This window comes from Malus sylvestris, chromosome 14 (genome assembly GCF_916048215.2).
Source record: "Malus sylvestris chromosome 14, drMalSylv7.2, whole genome shotgun sequence".
Classification (NCBI taxonomy): domain Eukaryota; kingdom Viridiplantae; phylum Streptophyta; class Magnoliopsida; order Rosales; family Rosaceae; genus Malus; species Malus sylvestris.
In genome coordinates, this window is record NC_062273.1 from 26,470,057 (window position 1) to 26,491,739 (window position 21,683).

Consider the following 21,683-nt stretch of genomic DNA (forward strand, 5'->3'; position numbering starts at 1 on the left):
CAATTTAATCCACGAATTGACCTGCGCAACTGATAACGGTATTTGGTGGGAGTCAAATTTCAGTCTCCGTCTCAACCAAGGCAAAAAGCTTTCCGATCGCTGAAATTCCCGTTAAAAACCCTAAAATACCCTCGCGGTCCATTCAAATTTCCCACTCGCACCACCGGACCCAAATGGCTTGAGACCACCATGGACTCGGCGGTCCAGACCTTCCCTCCAGCATCCGACCTCCCGCCCTCGGTCGTCTCCTTCCTCGACGACAAGTTTCCAACCAATGAAAATCTGAGCGGGGCTCCGACTCTGCTGTCGGAGCTCCAAGCCCAGTGCGGCGACCTGGACCGAACCCTAATCGACCTGAATCGGAGCCTCGGATCCTCGCTTCTAACTTACGCTTCGTTCTCCGATCGAGTCCACGGCCTCTTAGGCGGCATCAATGCCCAATTGACGGGTCTCGGATCCTCCACCCGCTCTCGCACTTCAGGTTTGTGTGTGCTGGTATTGATATTCAGGCAATTCTGACTGCAATTTTGACTACAATTTTCAATTTTCGGGTTCAATTTCGTTTTTTGTTTCGCTAATTTGGATAACTTTTGTTTTTAGATGGAGAAGGAAAGGAGAGGGCGGAGCAGATATTGGGGGAGGAGCTACCGGCGTTGGCCAAGGAAGTGGCGAGAGTTGAGTCGGTTCGAACATACGCAGGTGCGTTTCTTGGGACACAATGGAACTGAAATTGGAAAATGAACTGATAAATTTATGAAACTAGATTTATCTGAAAAGCTTTAATTTTTCAGATTATAGTTGTTTTACAATTAGCTCCCTTTGTTTGAATCGAGACCGGAAATGTATAACTGAAGGATTGTTCTTCAATCCCTGGATAATAGTAAGATCAATTATGAAATACTACATTGATGGTTCAATTATTTGTGGTATGATCACATATTATTTTAGGCAGTAACAGATTGCTAATGTAGAACCATGAAGCTGAATCTGTTCTGCGAAACTACAATGGCTCGATACTAAACATGAGAATCCCGGTTCCCATCCTATTTCTTAGGGCACGTTTGATAAATATTTCATTCTTAGTTTTTAGTTTTCATTCTTTTTGTGCCATAGATGAAGGAAATGTATGTGGGAGAAACGAGGAATGAAGGAATTTGAAAGAAGGATGGTGTGGTGGAAGAAATGTGTGTGAAATGACACAAAATGAAACTAAGAACCAAAAAACTGAAAACAATTTCATCTCGTTCGTTTTGACTTTCAAGTTTTTGTTTTCATATAATCTCCATTCCTCCCTCCTCCCTTCATTATTTTCCGTTCCTCACTTTGCTCTTTTATTTTTTCCTCTATTGCTTCCCTTGGATGGCCACCGCCTCTTGCCACTTTGAGTTCCTCAACTCCAGATACAGGGAGATCAACTGAAGTTCTGAATCCTCTTTTCACGATGCAAGGAGACCTCAAAGACCAGTACTGTGAAAACTTTTTAGCCTTGTGCGGCCTCCAGGAGTTGCAGAGACGAAGAAAATTGCGTCAACTAGAGGGCTATAATCGTGAACTTGCTCTTCACCAACCACTTTGGGTGATTGAAGAGCTTGTAAATCCTATATCATTAGCATCGCAACGCCATTTCACAAAATGGGTTGACAAGCCAGAATTCATATTTGCTCTAGTCTACAAGACCACCAGGGATTATGTTGACTCTATGGATGAATTATTGCAACCACTGGTTGATGAAGCAATGTTAACAGGGTACAGTTGCAAAGAAGGCCTACTGACGCTCCGATTAGAAGATGCGACTATGGGACAGAGGTTCAGGGCCGAAGGGGTAGAGGAAGACCTAGGAAAACTTTGGAAGAGACTCTAAGAAAAGACTTAGAGTATTTGGATCTAACGAAGGACATGACACAGGATCGAGCACAATGGCGTTCTAAGATTCATATAGCCGATCCCACTCAGTGACTTGGATTTTCCAAGTCTCCAACCGAGAAGTTTTCCTCACTCGGAAAATTAAGGGAACACTACCCCAACCTACATGCTCCACTCAGAAAGCTTCAACATACAAGCTTCAACAAAAGAAAATTCAAAGAACTTAGCGAAGAAGGCTTTGGTGTATCTAACACAATACGTTGAAATGAAGGAAAGCTTATTTATTGATATCCCCGATAAGCTACAAATATGTACATATACATGAGTCAAAATAAACACACAAGAGGGAGCCTTCACAAAGGTTGCTTAGGAGAAGTCTCAGCAGTCGGTAGAGCCCCAGAAAGAGAAGGCACCGGAGGGGGATCATTTGGAGCCTCAGTATTGGACAGAACCCTAGAAGGAGGAGGCATCAGAGGTTGATCATTTGGAGCTTCATTACGCGGTACAGCCCCAGAAGACGAAGGCAATAAATGCCTTTGGAACAAACCCACAAATCTCTGATGATCAAGTAAAACCTGACCATCAGTTTCCTTCATCTGGTCAAGCTTCCTCTTCATGTTTGTAGCATAGTCATGTGCGAGCCGGTGCAACTGTTTATTCTCATGCTTGAGCCCTCTAATCTCCTGTTTGAGACTCATCACTTCAGCCGCCAATGATTCAACTTGGCGGGTTCGAGCAAATAGGCGTTGGGCCATATTAGACACAGAACCTGCACACTGAACACTGAGAGCCAGCGAATCCTTAACAGCTAACTCATCAGACCGTTTGGAAAGTAGTCTGTTATCTTTGGGAGTGAGAAGGTTCCTGGCCACCACCGCAGCGGTCATATCATTCTTCATCACGGAATCCCCAACGGTAAGAGGACCAGTAGGGGAGACGAAGGATGGGCGCCATATGTTGTCTGGAGAAGGCGGGGCTGCCTCTTCAACAAGGTTCAAGTCAAAACGACGGTCGGAGGGGCCAGACATTTTCAAAGGTGTTGAAGAGAGAAGAGGTCGGACAAATCAAGATCTTAGAAGTGCAAGAATGAAGCTTCTACTGGTGGAGATTCAAGTGTGCTTTGGAACTTAATGCCAGCCCCTATAAAAATCTGCACTCGACGGAGCTTCAGAAATCGAAGAGGCGCCTGCTCAGAAATCGAAGAGGCGTTTGCTTTCTCAAAAGCTGGGCTGCTTAGAGATCACGAGGGTTGATCTCAGAAATCGAAGAGGCGTTTGCTTTCTCAAAAGTTGGGCTGCTCAAAGACCTCGAAGGCTGATCCCAGAAATCGAAGAGGCGCTCGCTTTCTCAAAAGCTGGGCTCCCCAGAGACCACGAGGGCCGATCTCAGAAATCGAAGAGGCACCTACTTTTCCAGCCTTGTCAGCACCTGTCACACGCACACTCAGCTTTGCGGAAATTATGGGCATTATGTCGAAGACTTCTGGGGAAGTAGAAAACACATGAATCTTACTGTTCAATCACCCACTTCCCACACGCAACAATAGCTCATGGGTACCACATATAACTTTGCCAAAGTTCTCTGCCAAAGTTGAGCACGTGAAGCTTGCAGCTCCCACTACATCGCTCTGACCAAGAAGGGTAAAAGAATAGCAAAGAAACAGCACTAACAAAGTTTAGACCCATAAATTTTGAAGGTCTAGCTACCATATTATTACCCACGAGGGTAAAGGAACAGTACCACTGCTGGATAATTGGAAAGTCCCTGTGTGTCAACCTCTGTGCTTCGTGGCAAGGTAGACTAGCAAACATGCCCAACCTTTACTCACATTCGAGAAAACACTCCCAATAAGATTGCTTGCTCCAAAATCGAAGAGGCACCGTCCTCCGAATCTCGAGAGCCAGACTCCCAACATGACTACTTTCTTAAAAATCGAAGAGAGGGTAAAGGAACAGTACCATTGCTGGATAATTGGAAAGTCCCTGTGTGTCAACCTCTGTGCTTCGTGGCAAGGTAGACTAGCAAACATGCCCAACCTTTACTCACATTCGAGAAAACACTCCCAACAAGATTGCTTGCTCCAAAATCGAAGAGGCACCGCCCTCCGAATCTCGAGAGCCAAACTCCCAACATGATTAAAAAGGTCGTAAAAGGTCGTACCCAGTGCACAAGGCTCCCAACATGATTACTTTCTCAAAAATCGAAGAGACACTGCTCTCCGAATCTCGAGAGCCAGACCCCCAGCATGATTGCTTTCTCAAAAATCGAAGAGGCATCGTTCTCCGAATCTCGAGAGCCAGATACCACAGACCACTTTTTCAAAGTGCTCTGACAGAGTTAAAACATGTGAAACTGGCAGCTCCCACTACCGTGCTATGACCAAGCAGGGTAAAGGAATAGCATTACTACTTGTTAGGGAGACTCCTATATATGTCGACCTCCATCCCCAACAGACAGGCAGACCTGCAAAAATGCTCAACCCTTCATCATATCTGAGAGGGCACTCCCAACGAAGCCTTTCGAAATATTCAGCTTTCTTTCCCCCCGATAATACCTCTGCAAACAAGCTATACTAGAGCAAGAATATCTCATATCATCAGGGTTAAAAGCAAGAGTATCCCATATCATGCTTTTTCCCTGTCTTTTCCTTTGGCCTTGTTTTTACCTGCAAGACAAGGAGAAAGAGAGCAATCAGTCAGCACTTGGAATCAAGCTTCCAGCCAGGAACTGACTGCCTGGAACCCCTTACCTGATTACTTACCTGGCATTGCTCTCGAGTACTCATCTTCAACATCTTATGTTTCCAGGGAAGATTCCGCATCTGCTTGAGGAACAGATAGGGCAAGTGCGAAGGATACAAGGAAGCATGTGGAGACAAGCGTAACAGCACACGTGCCGATACATCCATTACTCTGTCAAAAGCAAAAGTATCCCATATCAGCAGGGTGGAACGTACTCTAGATTTGATGGACTTGTTTTGACCCTCAAATTCTTCAGTCGGCCTTATACTCTGGAGGAAACCAGAAAACCCTCCAGCTCAGTTCAAGAATAAGCCTGTGGAAAGTTACTTCTTCAAAAGCAAAAGTATCTCATATCATCTCTTCTCATTTTTCTTCTCTTTATCCTTCATGCTGCTGCAAGATGGGGAGAAGGTGAACAATCAGTCGGAGCTCTGATTGCTTACCTTGTCTGTCACCTCTTTCAGCAGACCCCCTAGCTCGGCGACTTGGGGGACTCCTACTACATGGTTTGTATCGCGCTTGACCAAGCCTGAAACTACAAGTAAGCTTCAAGTGAAATTGATACATTACCTTGTGCATCTCCACCAGTTAAAGATACCACCCCCGGATGGAGGAAGAGTACTTCCAGAGAAGATGCCACATCTACCTATGAGACAGATAAGACAAGTCAAGACGACACCGCACTCCGATACTTAGAAGTTTCGTGATTACGAGATCATTCTCCCACAATATTTCCTAATGTCATTTGTACTAAATCATTCACTTGTACTCACTAAAGGAGAGCTTGAACCTATGTACTTGTGTAAACCCTTCACAATTAATGAGAACTCTTCTATTCCGTGGACGTAGCCAATCTGGGTGAACCACGTACATCTTGTGTTTGCTTTCCTATCTCTATCCATTTATATACTTATTCACACTAATGACCGGAGCAATCTAGCGAAGATCACAAAAAGCGACCGTTTTCGTTACCTAGGATCTATCTTGCAAGAGAACGGAGAATTAGATGGAGATCTCAACCATAGAATACGAGCTGGATGGATGAAGTGTAAGAATGCATCCGGCGTGTTGTGTGACCGTCGTAGGCCACTGAAGCGCAAGGGAAAATTTTATAGGACGGCAATAAGGCCAGCGATGTTGTATGGCACAGAATGTTGGGCGGTGAAGCATCAACACGTACACAAAATGGGTGTAGCGGAGATGAGGATGCTTCGTGGGATGTGTGGGCACACGAGAAAGGATAAGATTGGGAATGAGGATATCCGAGGTAAAGTAGGAGTAGCCGAAATTGTAGGAAAGATGAGAGAAAATCGGCTTCGGTGATTTGGACATGTGCAAAGAAGGCCGAATGACGCTCCGGTTCGAAGATGTGACTACGGGACAGAGGTTCAGGGCCGAAGGGATAGAGGAAGACCTAGGAAAACTTTGGAAGAGACTCTAAGAAAAGACTTAGAGTACTTGGATCTAACGGAGGACATGACACAAAACCGAGCGCAATGGCGTTCTAGGATTCATATAGCCGACCCCACTTAGTGGGAAAAGGCTTTGTTGTTGTTGTTGTTGTTGTATCTCTAGCACAAAAAAAAAAAAAAAACTAAAAATGAAATAGTTATCGAATGGGCCCCTTAATTAGTAGAAATGTCAATGCGTTCTTAGTAATGGTTACATTAATTGTTGGACTTCTTCAAAATCATGCAGCCAAATTTGTTTTTCACATTTGGGAGAGATTTTTTTGTTAATATGAAGTAGTCCCTTAACTTCTGAAGTGCTTCCTCCATACTGTGTATTGGGTTCGTTTGCCACTTAGCCTCTGTCTTCTGTGCTTTGTATGCCTGTACTACATTTTATTTCCTAGCATTACTAACTACTGAGAAGCATAGTACTATCTGTATATTCGACATCAAACTTTCTCACAGTTTTTTGGTCCCTTATTTTTATCTTCAGAGACTGCATTGAAGCTTCAAACTATGATTGGTGATATTGAAGATGCTGTATCTTCTACCATGAAGAAAAACTCGTGGAAACATTCAGCAAGACAGAATTCAGAAGTAAGTACCCACAAAAACAAAGTAATTTAGTAATTACAATTTCTTATATCCTATTTATTTTGCAAAGTCCTCATTTTTTCTCTTGGCAGGAAATGCGTCTGGGTGCTATTAAAACTCTTAAGTTGATAGAAGATGTTTTAACTTCAGTTACAAAGACACGCCCTCAATGGGCACATCTTGTGTCAGCAGTTGATCACAGAGTAGATCGAGCTCTGGCTGTTTTAAGACCTCATGCTATAGCAGATCACCGGGCCCTGCTTGCTTCCCTTGGATGGCCACCGCCTCTTGCCACTTTGAGTTCCTCAACTCCAGATACAGGGAGATCAACTGAAGTTCTGAATCCTCTTTTCACGATGCAAGGAGACCTCAAAGACCAGTACTGTGAAAACTTTTTAGCCTTGTGCGGCCTCCAGGAGTTGCAGAGACGAAGAAAATTGCGTCAACTAGAGGGCTATAATCGTGAACTTGCTCTTCACCAACCACTTTGGGTGATTGAAGAGCTTGTAAATCCTATATCATTAGCATCGCAACGCCATTTCACAAAATGGGTTGACAAGCCAGAATTCATATTTGCTCTAGTCTACAAGACCACCAGGGATTATGTTGACTCTATGGATGAATTATTGCAACCACTGGTTGATGAAGCAATGTTAACAGGGTACAGTTGCAGAGAAGAATGGATTTCAGCAATGGTATCATCCTTATCAACTTACTTAGCAAAAGAGATATTCCCAAATTATGCTGGACAACCAGATGAAGATAGCGTAACAGGTACTCAGTCACAGGCTAGAACATCCTGGCTGCATCTTATTGACTTGATGATATCTTTTGATAAACGAATCAAGTCTCTGATAGAAAATTCTGGAATCTTGCTTTCACTTCAGGATGATGGGAACTTCTTAAAGGTTTCTTCTCTATCCATTTTCAGTGATCGACCAGATTGGCTTGATTTATGGGTAGAGATAGAATTAAATGATATACTAGAGAAGTTGAAACCTGATACTGGTGATGAGAGAAACTGGACCATGAAAGTCCAAGGAGCGGCTCTTTTATCTGATACTGAAGATCACAAAGCTCCTGCAATTTGTAGTGCCTATCTTCGGTGTTTATCATCTGTGGTTGATCATTGTCGTTCATTGCCTAGCATCTCTATGAGGTCTAGGTTTCTGAGATTAGCCGGGGTACCTATTATACAAATTTTTTTGGAGTGCTTACTTATCAGATGCCAAGAAGCTGAAGGTCTGACTGCCTTGACCGATGATGATGGCCTAGTTAAAGTTGCAAACTCCATTAATGCCGCTCGCTACTTTGAATCTGTTTTAAAGGAATGGTGTGAGGACATCTTTTTCCTTGAGATATGGTCAGGTCAAAGTGATCAACCGGGAGAATCCACTGATGATCAAAGTGGTAATGTCAAGACAACGGAAGGTCTTGAAAGTGGTATTTTTCACGAGGAGATTGTAAAGTTGGAGAAGTTTAGAATAGAGTGGGCTGAAAAGTTGTCTGTTGTTATATTGAGGGGATTTGTTGCTCAATGTCGAGATTATACGAAGAACAGGAGGCAGTGGCAAGAAAAGAGTGAGGATGGTTGGACAGTATCCAGATTTTTAGTTGGTGCTCTAGATTATTTGCAAGGTAAGATATCAGTTGTGGAAGCTGATTTGAATGGGATAGACTTTGTCAGGGTGTGGAGAAGTTTGGCAGCTGGGATTGATCGATTGTTTTTCAGCAGTATTCTAATGAGCAATGTTAAGTTTTATGATAGCGGAGTTGAGAGGTTTGGTAGTGATTTGGAGGTTTTATTTGGGGCATTTCGGGCTTGGTGTTTGAGGCCGGAGAGCTTTTTCCCCAGAGTAAGTGAAGGCTTGAAGGTGTTAAAGATGGAAGAAGAAAAACTTCAAAGTAGTTTGGCAAGAGGGGAGAAATGGATGAAGGAGAATGGGATTAGACATTTGAGTGAAACAGAGGTAGAAAAGATTGTGAAGAGTAGAGTTTTTATGAGTTGAGGGCTCCCGAGTGTTTTGTGTTGTACATGACTTAGGAACCCTTGGACTGACCCATTCATTTTTCATAAAACAGAACACAGTAAAGAGAAAAAGGTATGCCATTTTATTTTCGGAAAATAGGTGCGTTTGATTATTGTTAATTCAATCAATTTTTTTTTTTTTTTCTGAAAAATTGCTCAAGAATTTTCATATCGATCCTCTCAAAATTCATATAAGATTGTGAATGATGATTGTTGGTTATGCCATCTGCTTGAATCTTGTATACGAGTTTGAGAACTCGCGGCGGGAATGGAAACGATCGGAAATCTTCTGCAAATAGAAATTGTTACTGATGACTGCATGATGTGTTGGAGAAGGTTTTTTCTTTCGTTCTTAAAGTTCATGAAGATTTCAAGTTGAAATGTTTTCAGAATGGCTTTCGCTGCATATAGTAGTGCATTGAAATGTCATATTCTCATGCAATTTCATCACAATAATGTTTTCAGAGTGGTTTTTTTTGGGATAGTTTCTGCCGTGGAATTGGAGGATATCTTGTCTTTATTTTTCTTGGCGCAATTCATGCCGGTGTTCGTTTGGACGTTCGGAGGGTCTACCTCGGGTATCTTGTCAATTTAGTTGCCACTCAACGACAGAGAGTAGGACGTTGATGTTGTTAGTAGGTACTTGGAGTTGAAGTTGACTTGACATAAGATGGACATTCGGCCTTGATCCTACCCTGTTCCCTAACCTAGAAGCTACTAACCTAAAACGAAAAAGGGAAATGGGAAATTTATTGTTTTGTACGACGTACTAATTTAGAGTACAATTAATAAATATTGATATTTTGTTGATATTGTGTTTGTATTTGAAGGAAATGTTGGTAATATCGAAAGAAATATTCGAATGTAGATTTGGTATTAGATACCAGCCAATTACTTTTTTTTTTTTTTTGTAACAAACAATATTATCAGCACTAAATAGGTAAGGAGTGGGTTAAGTCTTACAACGGGTTAACAACAATGTAGTTCAAATCCGTTTTTAGTGCGAATCGAACCCAAGACCTCTCACTTACAAATGAAGAAGAATAGTATTAGAACGTAGTAATAAGTGGCACCAGCCAATCACTCTACCAAAGAAAAATCTTGACGCTACTTAAAATCAATCTTTAATTAACAATAAACATTTTAGCCAAAATAGTCTCTGAGATTGACATTGTTTATACCATACTGGACCAATCCCAAAACTACTGAGCACCGGTCAACGTTATACCGTCAAGGACCCAGAAAAGTTTCCCTCCAACCAGGAGGCCAATCACAGCACGACACGTGTCGATATCAGAAGCCAATCATAGCGCGACACGTGTCGACATCAGAAGCCAATCAAAACACGACATGTGTCAATGTCAGAATGAAACTAGAAACTCTCTTCTATAAATAGAAATCATTCTCTCACAATATTTCTTAATGTCATTTGTACTAAATCATTCACTAGTACTCACTAAAGGAGAGCTTGAACCTATGTACTTGTGTAAACCCTTCACAATTAATGAGAACTCCTTTACTTCGTGGACGTAGCCAATCTGGGTGAACCACGTATACATCTTGTGTTTGCTTCCCTGTACCTATCCATTTACATACTTATCCACACTAGTGACCGGAGTAATCTAGCGAAGGTCACAAACTTAAACACTTTCTGTTGTTCTAAGACCCCTCCGATTTTGTGCATCAACATTTGGCGCCGTCTGTGGGAACGACACTTATTCTCACTCTCTTCAGCTTTGCTAAGCTGGTTTCCACCATTCGTACACTCTCTTTTGACCAGGCATCCCTCTCCAACATGGGGAGCGAAGGATGCCACAACACACAGAATGATACCCCTCTTGCACCTAATACGAAGCAACGAAATAAGGAAGGAAAAAGGGTTGCTCTTTAAGCTAAAGTCGATGAGCTAGAAGCTCATAACAACAAGATAGCAATTAAGAATGAGGTCCTCCAGGAGCAGTATGAGAAGCTCTTTGAGACGCTCCACGAAACTAGGCGTACTCAAACACGCGAGCTCGTTACCCCTGTGGACATCAACCATCATCTGGGTACCCCCCAACACGGAGGGTCACCTCCCTTTGACATGGGTATCCCTAATGAGGATCGAGCTAATCATCAAAACATTGATCAACATGAGACTTCTCTTAACCCAGATACTTCGTCCCGAAACAGGAGAAGTGGAGGAAGACACCTCATTGCAGAAGGGTTGGAATGATCGAAAGCCGTTTATCGTAACTGCCAAGACTTCTTAAAGAAACGTCGAGAGAATCCCCTCCACATATGCTCGAAGATCAATGACCCAAGGGTTTTTTAAAGACTCGGTCCCCTTCCACGACCCAGGCTCACTGCCAATCTAGGGAAGGAACAACAGGTCACAGAGGAACATGAAGGTACAAGGAACTCTGAGGTATTCCGACAGACTCGCCCTAGAAGTCAGTACGGCGAGTCCAAGAAAAAACCACACGCCCTTGCTCAAACTTTTCTACTTCTAAGAGGCAATGGAGACTTACGAAAGAAAATTCCAGTGGTACATGACTCTACTCAGGACCCCCTTGTCCTACAGTTCCTTGATGAAGTAAACAAGTTGAAGGCCGAACGTCAAGCCGAGATACCTGACTGGAACCAACCCAGGTTTGGCCCTCTCACAAGAAGGATCATCAACACCCATCTTCAAGCGAAGACAAAACAAAAGCTTGGTTTACAACTCTATACTGGAAGGGAGGGCCCAATTGAACACCTTAACCTCTTTGAGTCCACCATGGCATATCGGATGTACACCGACGAAGAGCGATGTCTTTTCTTCCCCTCCACCCTCTCTGGTGGAGCTCTAAACTGGTACTGTCGCCTTTCACCTGAGACAGTAGACTCATTTGAGGAATTGAGGAAACTGTTTGTCTCTCAACACATCTTCCAGACCTATCACTTGCATTCTGCAGATGACTTGTACACTATTCGCCAGAAGCCGGACGAGTCACTACGAGAGTATGTCGGTCGTTTCAGCCATGAGTATTCTCGCTGCGCTGAGGCAGATGACAAGACCGCCCTTAAGGCATTCACGGCATGCCTACATGATTGTTTCTTCAAGTACATGATCAATGCCAACATTTGGAAGACTTACTCTGAGGTGATGGCACGGGCTTACAACCACGCATCCGCCGACGTAAGGACATACCAAGGGAACCTCCATATGGTTAACCCCTATCAACAAATGGGAAGTGGAAGTCAAGTTCTACCAAGTGAGGAGATATTAGCCATTCAGACACCCATTGCATCATCTCCTGCCTCATTTAGCTACTCGCTAAGTCACCAAACGTATCTGTCTCTTGGTAAAAGAAAGGATTTTTACTCTCAGCAAGCCCATTACAACAAGAAGGATAAAAGTTCATATTAAGACAACCAGGGGTGAACGTACCGTCAACTATTATGACTATGGGGCCAAGCCTCACTATTTCAAAGTGGAGGACTAGGTACTGAAGCAAATGTTATTATAAGAAGGTATACATATTACAAATGTTTTGACTCTCAATCGCTTGAGATTTTTTGTCACACAACCCATTCGGCAAATATTTAAAGAAGAGGGAATTCAAATAACTTCTTCTGAGTCTTTTGCGTCCCTAGAACTGGAACACTTGGTCTACGCTGACCTATCCTTCTCCAACTCAGAGATTCAACATGCGTACTTTGACACAAAGTATGTGATACTAAGTGTTACAACCAACATGGTTCACATATCAAAAGCATGGATCCCTTCATGCATAGCAAAACATTCATAAGCATCACTCATATCAATCAACATAAACATTATTCATTCCAACACATTCATACATAAACATCATACATTCCAACACATTTATACATAAACATCATACATTCCAACACATTTATACATAAACATCATACATTCCAACACATCCATACATAAGCCAACTGTGCTTCGAAAGGGTTCAACATATTTTGTGTCTTCGACACTTGCTACAATGTGCCTCAACACCTTGCCCTTATTCTCACCAACCAGGTGATGAAATGTGAAGAAGGAACTTATCTTCATGCCACCAACCAGGTGATGAAATGTACAACATGTACTCTCCTTCATGCCACCAACCAGTTGATGAAATGTACAACCCGTACTCTAATATCATTTAGCAACTTGCCACTCATGCCACCAACCAGGTGAAGAAGGAACTCATCTTCATGCCACCAACCAGGTGATGAAATGTACAACCTGTACTCTCATTCATGCCACCAACCAGGTGATGAACTATACAACCCGTACTCTAATATCATTTGGCAATTTGCCCTTATTCTCACCAACCAGGTGATGAAATGTAAAGAAGAAACTCATCTTCATGCCACCAACCAGGTGATAAAATGTATAACCCGTACTCTAATATCATTTGACAACTTGCCACTCATGCCACCAACCAGGTGAAGAAGGAACTCATCTTTATGCCACCAACCAGGTGATGAAATGTACAACCCGTACCCTCCTTCATGCCACTAACCAGGTGATGAAATGTATAACCCGTACTCTAATATCATTTAGCAACTTGCCATTCATGCCACCAACCAGATGATGAAATGTACAACCCATACTCTCCTTCATGCCACAAATTAGGTGATGAAATGTACAACCCGTACTCTAATATCATTTGGCAACTTGCCATTCATGCCACCAACCAGGTGAAAAAGGAACTCATCCTCGTGCCACTAACCAGGTGATGAAATGTGATGAAAGGTGATGAAGGAACTCACATTCGTACCACTAACCAAGTGATGAAAACAACTCACCATTCATTCCACCTATCAGAAGACGAATGGTACAACTTGTACATGTGAACTCCTAGCATTCACAAATAATTAAAAACCCTCAAGCTTGACAACTCAACTAGGGGAGCACTTATACCCAACAAGAGTTATAGTCACCAACAAAGTCTTATTGTAAGCCAACAACAACTTCAGTGCATGGCATACGAAGATCAAGCTATTCAGCCCTCTTGGATCTGCTTCAGACATTTCCCTTCTGTAACAATGCAAACACTGCAACTCGTAGAAAGCTTCACACATTCTTGATCAAGACAGTATGAAGCAAAACCAATTTATGGTGCCAACAAGAGCTTCATCAAAGGAGTTCAACCACAATTCTCAAAAGCTTCACACACTCTTGATCAAGACAGTGTGAAGCAAAACCAATTTATGGTGCTAACAAGAGCTTCATCAATGGAGGGCAACCACAATTCTCAAAAGCTTCACACACTCTTGATCAAGACAGCGTGAAGCAAAACCAATTTATGGTGCTAACAAGAGCTTCATCAATGGAGGGTAACCACAATTCTCAAAAGCTTCACACACTCTTGATCAAGATAGCGTGAAGCAAAACCAATTTATGGTGCCAACAAGAGCTTCATGAATGAAGGGCAATTACAACTCGTAGAAAGCTTCACACACTCTTGATCAAGACTGTTCGAAGCAAATTCAATTTATATGGTTCATCCAAACCTTCGACTACTACAAGGTGTGGCTTGCATCACAATCTCTTGCTCAACAGTGTGGAAGTAAAATTTGTATATGTTGTCTCTCCCACATTTTCAAATTTCTAATTTTCCCAAAAAAAAAAAGGAAATTGGGAAATTCAACAAATTTCTAGTTTTCCCAAAAAAAAGAAGGAAAAAAAAAAGAAAGGAAATTGGGAAATTCAACAAAGTTTCACCACAAATGCTTCATCAATGGAGGACAACTACAAATTCTCAAAAGCTTCACACTATCTTGATCAAGATAGTGTGAAGCAAAATCAATTCATGGTACCCAACAAAAGCTTCAACTCCAAAGCTTCACCTACAAAGCTTCAACTCCAAAGCTTCACCTACAAAAGCTTCAACACAAAAGCTTCACCTACAAAAGCTTGACCCACAAAAGCTTCACCTACAAAAGCTTCACCCACAAAAGCTTGACCCACAAAAGCTTCACCTACAAAAGCTTCACCCACAAAAGCCTCACCCACAAAAGCTTGACCCATAAAAGCTTCACCCACAAAAACTTGACCTACAAAGCTTCAACACAAAAGCTTCACCTACAAAAGCTTCACACTATCTTGATCAAGATAGTGTGAAGCAAAATCAATTCATGGTGTCCAACAAAGCTTCAACCTCAAAGCTTCACCTATAAAGGTTCAACACCAAAGCTTCACCTACAAAGCTTAAAATATATATATTTGGAAATTCGAAAATTCAAAAATTCAAAAATTCGAAAAAAAAAAAATTTCCTAGGCCTCCTCTTCTTTGGGCCTAACAACTTTCATAACAAATATATATATGAATGAGGAGTTTTGGGCTACCACTTAGAAAGGAAATGCCTAATTCGTCAACTCCCTCGACCGGAAACTTGGGAGACTCCTACCATATGCTACTACACCTTGATACTCAGAAGTCTCACGACCACTCAGTGACTTGGATTTTTCAAGTCTCCAATCGAGAAGTTTTCCTCACTCGGGAAATTAAGGGAGCACTACCTTAACATACATACTTCACTCTCAAAGCTTCAACAAAAGAAAAAAATCAAAGAACTTAGTGAAGAAGGCCTTGGTGTATTTAACACAATACGTTGAAATGAAGCAAAGCTTGTTTATTCATATCTCCGATAAGTTACAAATATGTACATATACATGAATCAAAATAAACAAACAAGAGAGAGCCTTCACAAAGGTTGCTCATGGGAAGTCTCAGCAGTTGGCAGAGCCCCAGAAAGAGTAGGCACCGAAGGGTGATCATTCGGAGTCTTAGTACTGGGCATAACCCCAGAAGGAGGAGGCACCGAAGGTTGATCATTTGGAGCTTCATTACGCGGTACAACCCCAGAAGACGAAGGGAATAAATGCCTTCGGAACAAACCCACAAACCTCTGATGATCAAGTAAAATCTGACCCTCAGATTCATGCAGCTGGTCAAGCTTTCTCTTCATGTTTGTAGCATAGTTATGTGCAAGCCTGTGCAACTGTTTATTCTCATGCTTGAGCCTTCTGATCTCCTAGTTTGAGACTTATCACTTCAGCCGCCAATGATTCAACTTGTCGAGTTCGAGCAAATAGGCGTTGGGCTATATTAGACACAAAACCTGCACACTGAACACTGAGAGCCAGAGAATCCTTAACATCCAACTCATCAGACCGTTTGGAAAGTAGTCTGTTATCTTTAGGAGTGAGAATGTTCCTGGCCACCATCGCAGCGGTCATATCATTCTTCACCACGGAGTCCCCAACGGTAAGAGGACCAGTAGGGGATAAGAATGATGGGCGCCATATGTTGTCTTGAGAAGGCATGACCGCCTCTTCACTATAGTTCAAGTCAAAACGACGATCGGATATGCCAGACATTCTCAGAAATGATGAATGAGAAATGAGGTGCAATAAATCTTTTAAGTACAAAAATAAGTGAAAAATTCTTACAAGCAATAACTCTCTGAATTTACTTCTTGCACACAATTGGTGCTTTTATAAAAGAAAGGGTAACATGGCCGTTGGTTCTAAAATCGTAGAGGCATCACTCTTCGGATTTCGAAGAGGCACCATTCTCCACACGCAACATCAGCTCCTCGGGTACCACAGATAACTTTGCCAAAGATCACTAATAAAGTTTAGACACATAAATTTTGAAGGTCCAGCTACCCTACTATTACCCACAAAGGTAAAGGAACAGTACCACTGCTTGATAACTAGAAAGTCCCTATGTGTGTCAACCTCTGTGCTCCGTGGCAAGGTAGACTGGCAAAAATGCCCAACATTTGCTCACATTCGAGAAAACACTCCCAACAAGATTGCTTGCTCAAAAATCTAAGAGGTATCGCTCTCTGAATCTCGAGAGCCAAACTCCCAACATAATTACGTGCTCAAAAATTGAAGAGACACCGCCCTCCGAATCTCGAGAGCCAAACTCCCAACAGGATTACTTTCTCAAAAATTGAAGAGACACTGCTCTAATAATCTCAAGAGTCAGACTCCCAACAGGATTGCTTTCCCAAAAATCGAAGAGGCACCGCTCTCCAAATCTCGAGAGCCAGACTCTCAACAGGATTACGTGCTCAAAATCGAAGAGGCACTGCCCACCGAATCTCGAGAGCCAGACTCCCAACAGGATTACTTTCTCAAAAATCAAAGAGACACTGCTATCCGAATCTTAAGAGTTAAACTCCCAACATGATTGCTTTCTCAAAAATCGAAAAGGCACCGTTCCCTGAATCTCGAGAGCCAGATCCCTGACAGGATTGCTTGTTCGAAAACCGAAGAGGCACCGCTCTCCGAACTTCAAGAACCAGATTTCTTTGGATAAAGCTTGTCTGCAATCTTCACACGAAACATCAGCTTTCCAGATACCACAGACCACTTTTTCAAAGTGCTCTGACAAAGTTAAAACACGTGAAGCTTGCAGCTCCCACTAGATTGCTATGACTAAGAAGGGTAAAAGAATAACACTACTACTTGGTGTTAGGGAGACTCATATATATGTCGACATTCATCCTCCACAGCCAGGCAGACCTGCAAATAAAAAAAATGCTCAACTTCTCTTCACATCTGAGAGAGCACTCTCAGCAGAGTCTCTCGAAATACTCAGCTTTTTTTCCTCCCGATAATACCTCTGCAAACAAGCCACACAAGAGCAAGAGTATCTCATATCATCAGGGTTAAAAGCAAAAGTATCCTATATCATGCTTTTTCCCTGTCTTTTCCTTTGGCCTTGTTCTTACCTACAAGACAAGGAGAAAGAGAGCAATCAGTCAGCACTTGGAATCAAGCTTCCAGTCAGGAACTGACTGCCTAGAACCCCTTACCTGATTACTTACCTGGCATTGCTCTCGAGTACTCATCTTCAACATCTTATGCTTCCAGAAAAGATACCACATCTGCTTGAGGAACAGATAGGGCAAGTGAGAAGGATACAAAGAAGCATGTGGAGACAAACGTAACAGAACGCGTGCCGATACATCCACTACTTTGTCAACAGCAAAAGTATTCCATATCATCAAGGTCGAACGTACTCAAGATTTGATGGACTTGTTTTGACCCTCAAATTCTTGAGTCGGCCTTATACTCTGGAGGAAACCAGAAAACCCTCCAGCCCAGTTCAAGAATAAGCATGTGGAAAGTTACTTCTTCAAAAGCAAAAGTATCTCATATCATCTCTTCTCCATTTGCTTCTCCTTATCTTTATTGTTGTTTACGACACAAGGAGAAAGAGAACAATCTACAAGAAGCCGAAGTCGAACCTCCAATCCAGGTTGCTTGCTTGGAAGTCTGATTGCTTACCTTGTCTGTTACCTCATTCGGCAAATCTCCTAGCTCGGCGACTTGGGGGACTCCTACTATAAGGTTTGTATTGCACTTAACCAAGCCCGAAACTACAAGTAATCTTCAAGTGAAATTGATACATTACCTTGTGCATCTTCATCGGTAAAAGATACCACCCTTGGATGGAGGAAAAGTACTTCCAGAGAAGATGCTACATCTACATATGAGACAGATAAGGCAAGTGAAAATGATACCACACTTTGGTACTTAGAAGTTTCGTGATTACTCAATGGCTTGGATCTTGCAAGTCCCCAACCGAGGAGCTTCCCTCACTCGGGAACTTAGGGCAACACTGTTTATACCATACTTGACCAATCCCAAAACTACTGAGCACCGGTCAACGTTATACCGTCAAGGACCCAGAAAAGTTTCCCTCCAACCAGGAGGCCAATCACAGCGCGGCACGTGTCGACATCAGAAGCCAATCATAGCGCGACACGTGTCAACATCAGAAGCTAATCACAACACGACACATGTCAATGTCAGAATGAAACTAGAAACTCTCTTCTATAAATAGAGATCATTCTCTCACAATATTTCCTAATGTCATTTGTACTAAATCATTCACTAGTACTCACTAAAGGAGAGCTTGAACCTATGTACTTGTGTCAACCCTTCACAATTAATGAGAACTCCTCTACTTCGTGAACGTAGCCAATCTGGATGAACCACGTATACATCTTGTGTTTGCTTCCCTGTCCCTATCCATTTACATACTTATCCACACTAGTAACCGGAGTAATCTAGCGAAGGTCACAAACTTAAACACTTTCTGTTGTTCCAAGACCCCTCCGGTTTTGTGCATCAACAGACATAATTCCTCACTTTGGTTCCTGAATTTGAAATTTATAGAATTGGTTCCTGAGTTTGTCCACTGTCAATCATTTTGGTCATTTCGAAAAAATATCTATTAAATAAGGATCAAAATGATAAAAATATCCTTAATTTAATAAATAATTGGCCAAAATGATTTGACAAAAATTGAGAGTATTTTCGTAATTTTCTTCTTATTTAATGGAGATTTTTCACCAAAATACTAAAATGATTGATAGTGGACAAACTCAGGGCTAGTCATGTTGATTTTTAATCTCAGGACTGAAGTAAGGAGTCATGCCATCTCAAAGATCAGTTTGGCTAAAAAGCCTTAGTTAACAATATAATGTTATTCATGAACGTTGCAGGCTCAGTTGCACATTTTAAGTTTTGAGAATACATATGAACAAATAAACCAATAAGCTACCTAATCTTTAATTAACAATGTTATTCATGTGTGCATTAGGAGAACAACTTGTATGACAGATTCACCGTTATGGTGGCATTCCATACTAATAACATAAAGACATGTAGAAAAAATGGACACTTTGGATGCGGTCTCTAACTACTAATGTTCTTTGACTGAAACGTTGGTGGTTTTTAGTTTTTGATCGAAATCCTTGACATTAATGTAATAGTGTATTTCTATGTAGGTTATTATATTTTTAAATTAAAAATGAAATTTGTAGTTATTTATATTAATGAGATTTTAAATAAAAACCCATAATTTATGGGATTAAAAATATTAAAGATGAATTATACTCTCCAATATATTGTATGTGTATGTGTGTGTGTGTGTGTGTGTGTGTGTGTGTGTGTAGGTATGTTCATCAAAACTAACAAAAAATTATTGTACCAAAGCATGGGTACATTTTTCAAAAGCACAAAAAAAAAAAAAAAAAAGAAGAAGAAGATATTAGGCTTAATAACATTATTAAATTTTCTCTATTAAACTTGACATGGATACATTCTCAAATCAATGGAATAGAATGTACCCATATAAGTTTAAAAAATGGATTAGAGAAAAGATTGAATGAAATTTTATATAAAAAATGGGTACATTTTAAATTTAAAAAGGTACATTTTGAACAAATTGGTATATTTAAGAATGGATACATGTAAGATTAAAAAATTATAAAAAAATTATAAAAATTTAATGGTTACAAACTTATTCTAATTTTATTTTTTATATTTGGGAAATGCTTGAATTGAAAATTAATTAGGAGTTTAATACGGGTGTGAATATTAAAACTCTAAATCAATTACTAATTTTTTTTATAAAAATTATGTAACTTACATGTAATTCATTAATATATTAATGCTAGAGACTTTGATCAAAATCTAAAAACAGATAAGGTCTTAGTCAATGAATATTAGAAACTAAGGATCGGAAACTAATTTTTCTTAGAAAACAACTAACATATGTTCTTATATTCTTGGCACAGAATGCCATATGACATAAACTTGTGTCATGCAAGTCTTTTTCGTTCATTGGGGTGCATGGCATGATATAGTGTGTGGCCATGCAATTTCCACCAAATCTTTTGCATGCATTGTGTTTTTCATATGCAAATCATTCTGGAACTTGAGAGTCGTGATCTCCAGCTATACAGAAGCTAATGTCCACTACTAGACTGCAGGGTGCGTAGCATGATATAAAGTGTGTGGCCATGCAATTTCCACCATATCTTTTGCATGCTTTGTGTTTTCATATGCAAATCTTCCTGGAACTTGAGAGTCGTGAATCAAGCTATACAGAAGCTAATGTCCACTACTAGGCTGCAGTTAATTACTGCAGAGGTCGTCTTTCATGGATGGACCACTTGAGCAATTTATATTACCGGGATTGAGTCATAGTGATCATATACTTGTAAATGAGCCAGACAAGAGACTGATATGTGATGGCAGGTGGATTAATTTGATCACTCCATATATAGGGTGAGTCTGAAGGGATATCTCAAGTCTGGTCAGTTTATGCATGTTCGATCCTTTATTCGACTCAGAGTGTGAGTTTTTTCACATGTAAAAGAGTTATAATTTACAGTTTTCCTCACCTTACACACGCTGCTGTTGTCCACCAGCGTCCTGCATTGCCATCTTTGCAAACTCGTGTTTATTTCTAACTTTGAATTGAATAATTCAAAAGAAAACAATGGAACATTGGAGAACAATTTAGAGTTTTATTAACATTTAACCAAATTTGATATACTTAGCATTACTCAAATTTAAATACGTTCGACCACTTATTCACCCCATCTAAGAACTTTATGACTATTAAAGTCTGTCGTTTAGGACGTATGCCCTAGCCAGAATTGCAATTACTTCTCATGGTTTAGGGTTACCTGGCCTACTGTGTTTTTTTACTGTGCTAGCTCAAAGGACATTCTACTGCACTGTATCTTCTGCACGCTACAATTAACCAGTCATGCATGTTGGCCCTGCCCTATACAATGCATAGGATAAGGGCAACACGTAGGGCAGTCGTCCTCATGGAAGTGCCACGTGAAAGATGCAGAGCATGTTAGTGTTGAGACGGTACTGTACCTGAGTTTTGGGTACGGGAAATTTAGGGTCCAAAATGAGGAGGGTTGGTAAATAATGCCAAAGAGCAATTTCTTGGCATTGTCCAGGCCAATTCCTCACCACCTCAGGTGGCGCCTTCATAAGCATGTCTGTTTAGTTTAGTCACTCGCCCACTTGTGCTTGCTTTGTCACATCACTTCGCGAGAAAAACTTACCCATCGCATTCTGCATGTACATTCTTGTATATCTCGCCGACTTAATCATAGAACCTACAGTTCCAACGCCTTCAAAATCACCATTCGAGTTCTATATATTACTGCTGTTAGAAATCTTAT

At 41.2% G+C, this 21,683-nt stretch overlaps 2 protein-coding genes across 3 annotated transcripts; one reads left to right on the forward strand and one right to left on the reverse strand.

Moving 5' to 3' along the window:
- The first annotated feature begins 51 nt into the window (after window positions 1-51).
- Window positions 52-9,488, forward strand: LOC126599848 (RINT1-like protein MAG2). Of its 2 annotated transcripts, XR_007615255.1 has the most exons (5): window positions 52-481; window positions 601-699; window positions 6,549-6,652; window positions 6,742-8,751; window positions 9,164-9,488. XR_007615255.1 is itself a non-coding variant. In XM_050266297.1 (4 exons), exons 1-4 carry the CDS (start codon window positions 190-192, stop codon window positions 8,656-8,658), a joined length of 2,412 nt encoding a protein of 803 aa, XP_050122254.1. In that variant the 5' UTR covers window positions 52-189; the 3' UTR covers window positions 8,659-8,775. The 2 variants fall into 2 exon arrangements, 1 of the variants encoding a protein (XP_050122254.1); XM_050266297.1 differs by lacking the exon at window positions 9,164-9,488 and having other exon boundaries at window positions 6,742-8,775.
- LOC126599860 (uncharacterized) lies at window positions 1,748-15,914 on the reverse strand. Its single transcript, XM_050266314.1, has 2 exons — window positions 15,786-15,914; window positions 1,748-2,632 (listed from the first exon to the last, which is right to left on the reverse strand). Exons 1-2 carry the CDS (start codon window positions 15,901-15,903, stop codon window positions 2,217-2,219), a joined length of 534 nt encoding a protein of 177 aa, XP_050122271.1. The 5' UTR covers window positions 15,904-15,914; the 3' UTR covers window positions 1,748-2,216.
- Window positions 15,915-21,683: the final 5,769 nt, after the last annotated feature.

Excerpts from the sequence above, each read along its gene's own strand:
- LOC126599848 (XM_050266297.1), top strand. The coding sequence starts at position 190 with ATGGACTCGGCGGTCCAGACCTTCCCTCCAGCATCCGACCTCCCGCCC. Across the intron at positions 482-600 it reads CACCCGCTCTCGCACTTCAG|ATGGAGAAGGAAAGGAGAGG; the intron begins GTTTGTGTGTGC and ends TTTTGTTTTTAG. Across the intron at positions 700-6,548 it reads GTCGGTTCGAACATACGCAG|AGACTGCATTGAAGCTTCAA; the intron begins GTGCGTTTCTTG and ends TTTTATCTTCAG.
- LOC126599860 (XM_050266314.1), bottom strand. The coding sequence starts at position 15,903 with ATGACCGCTGCGATGGTGGCCAGGAACATTCTCACTCCTAAAGATAAC. Across the intron at positions 2,633-15,785 it reads TCTCAGTGTTCAGTGTGCAG|GTTCTGTGTCTAATATGGCC; the intron begins GTTTTGTGTCTA and ends TTCAGTGTGCAG.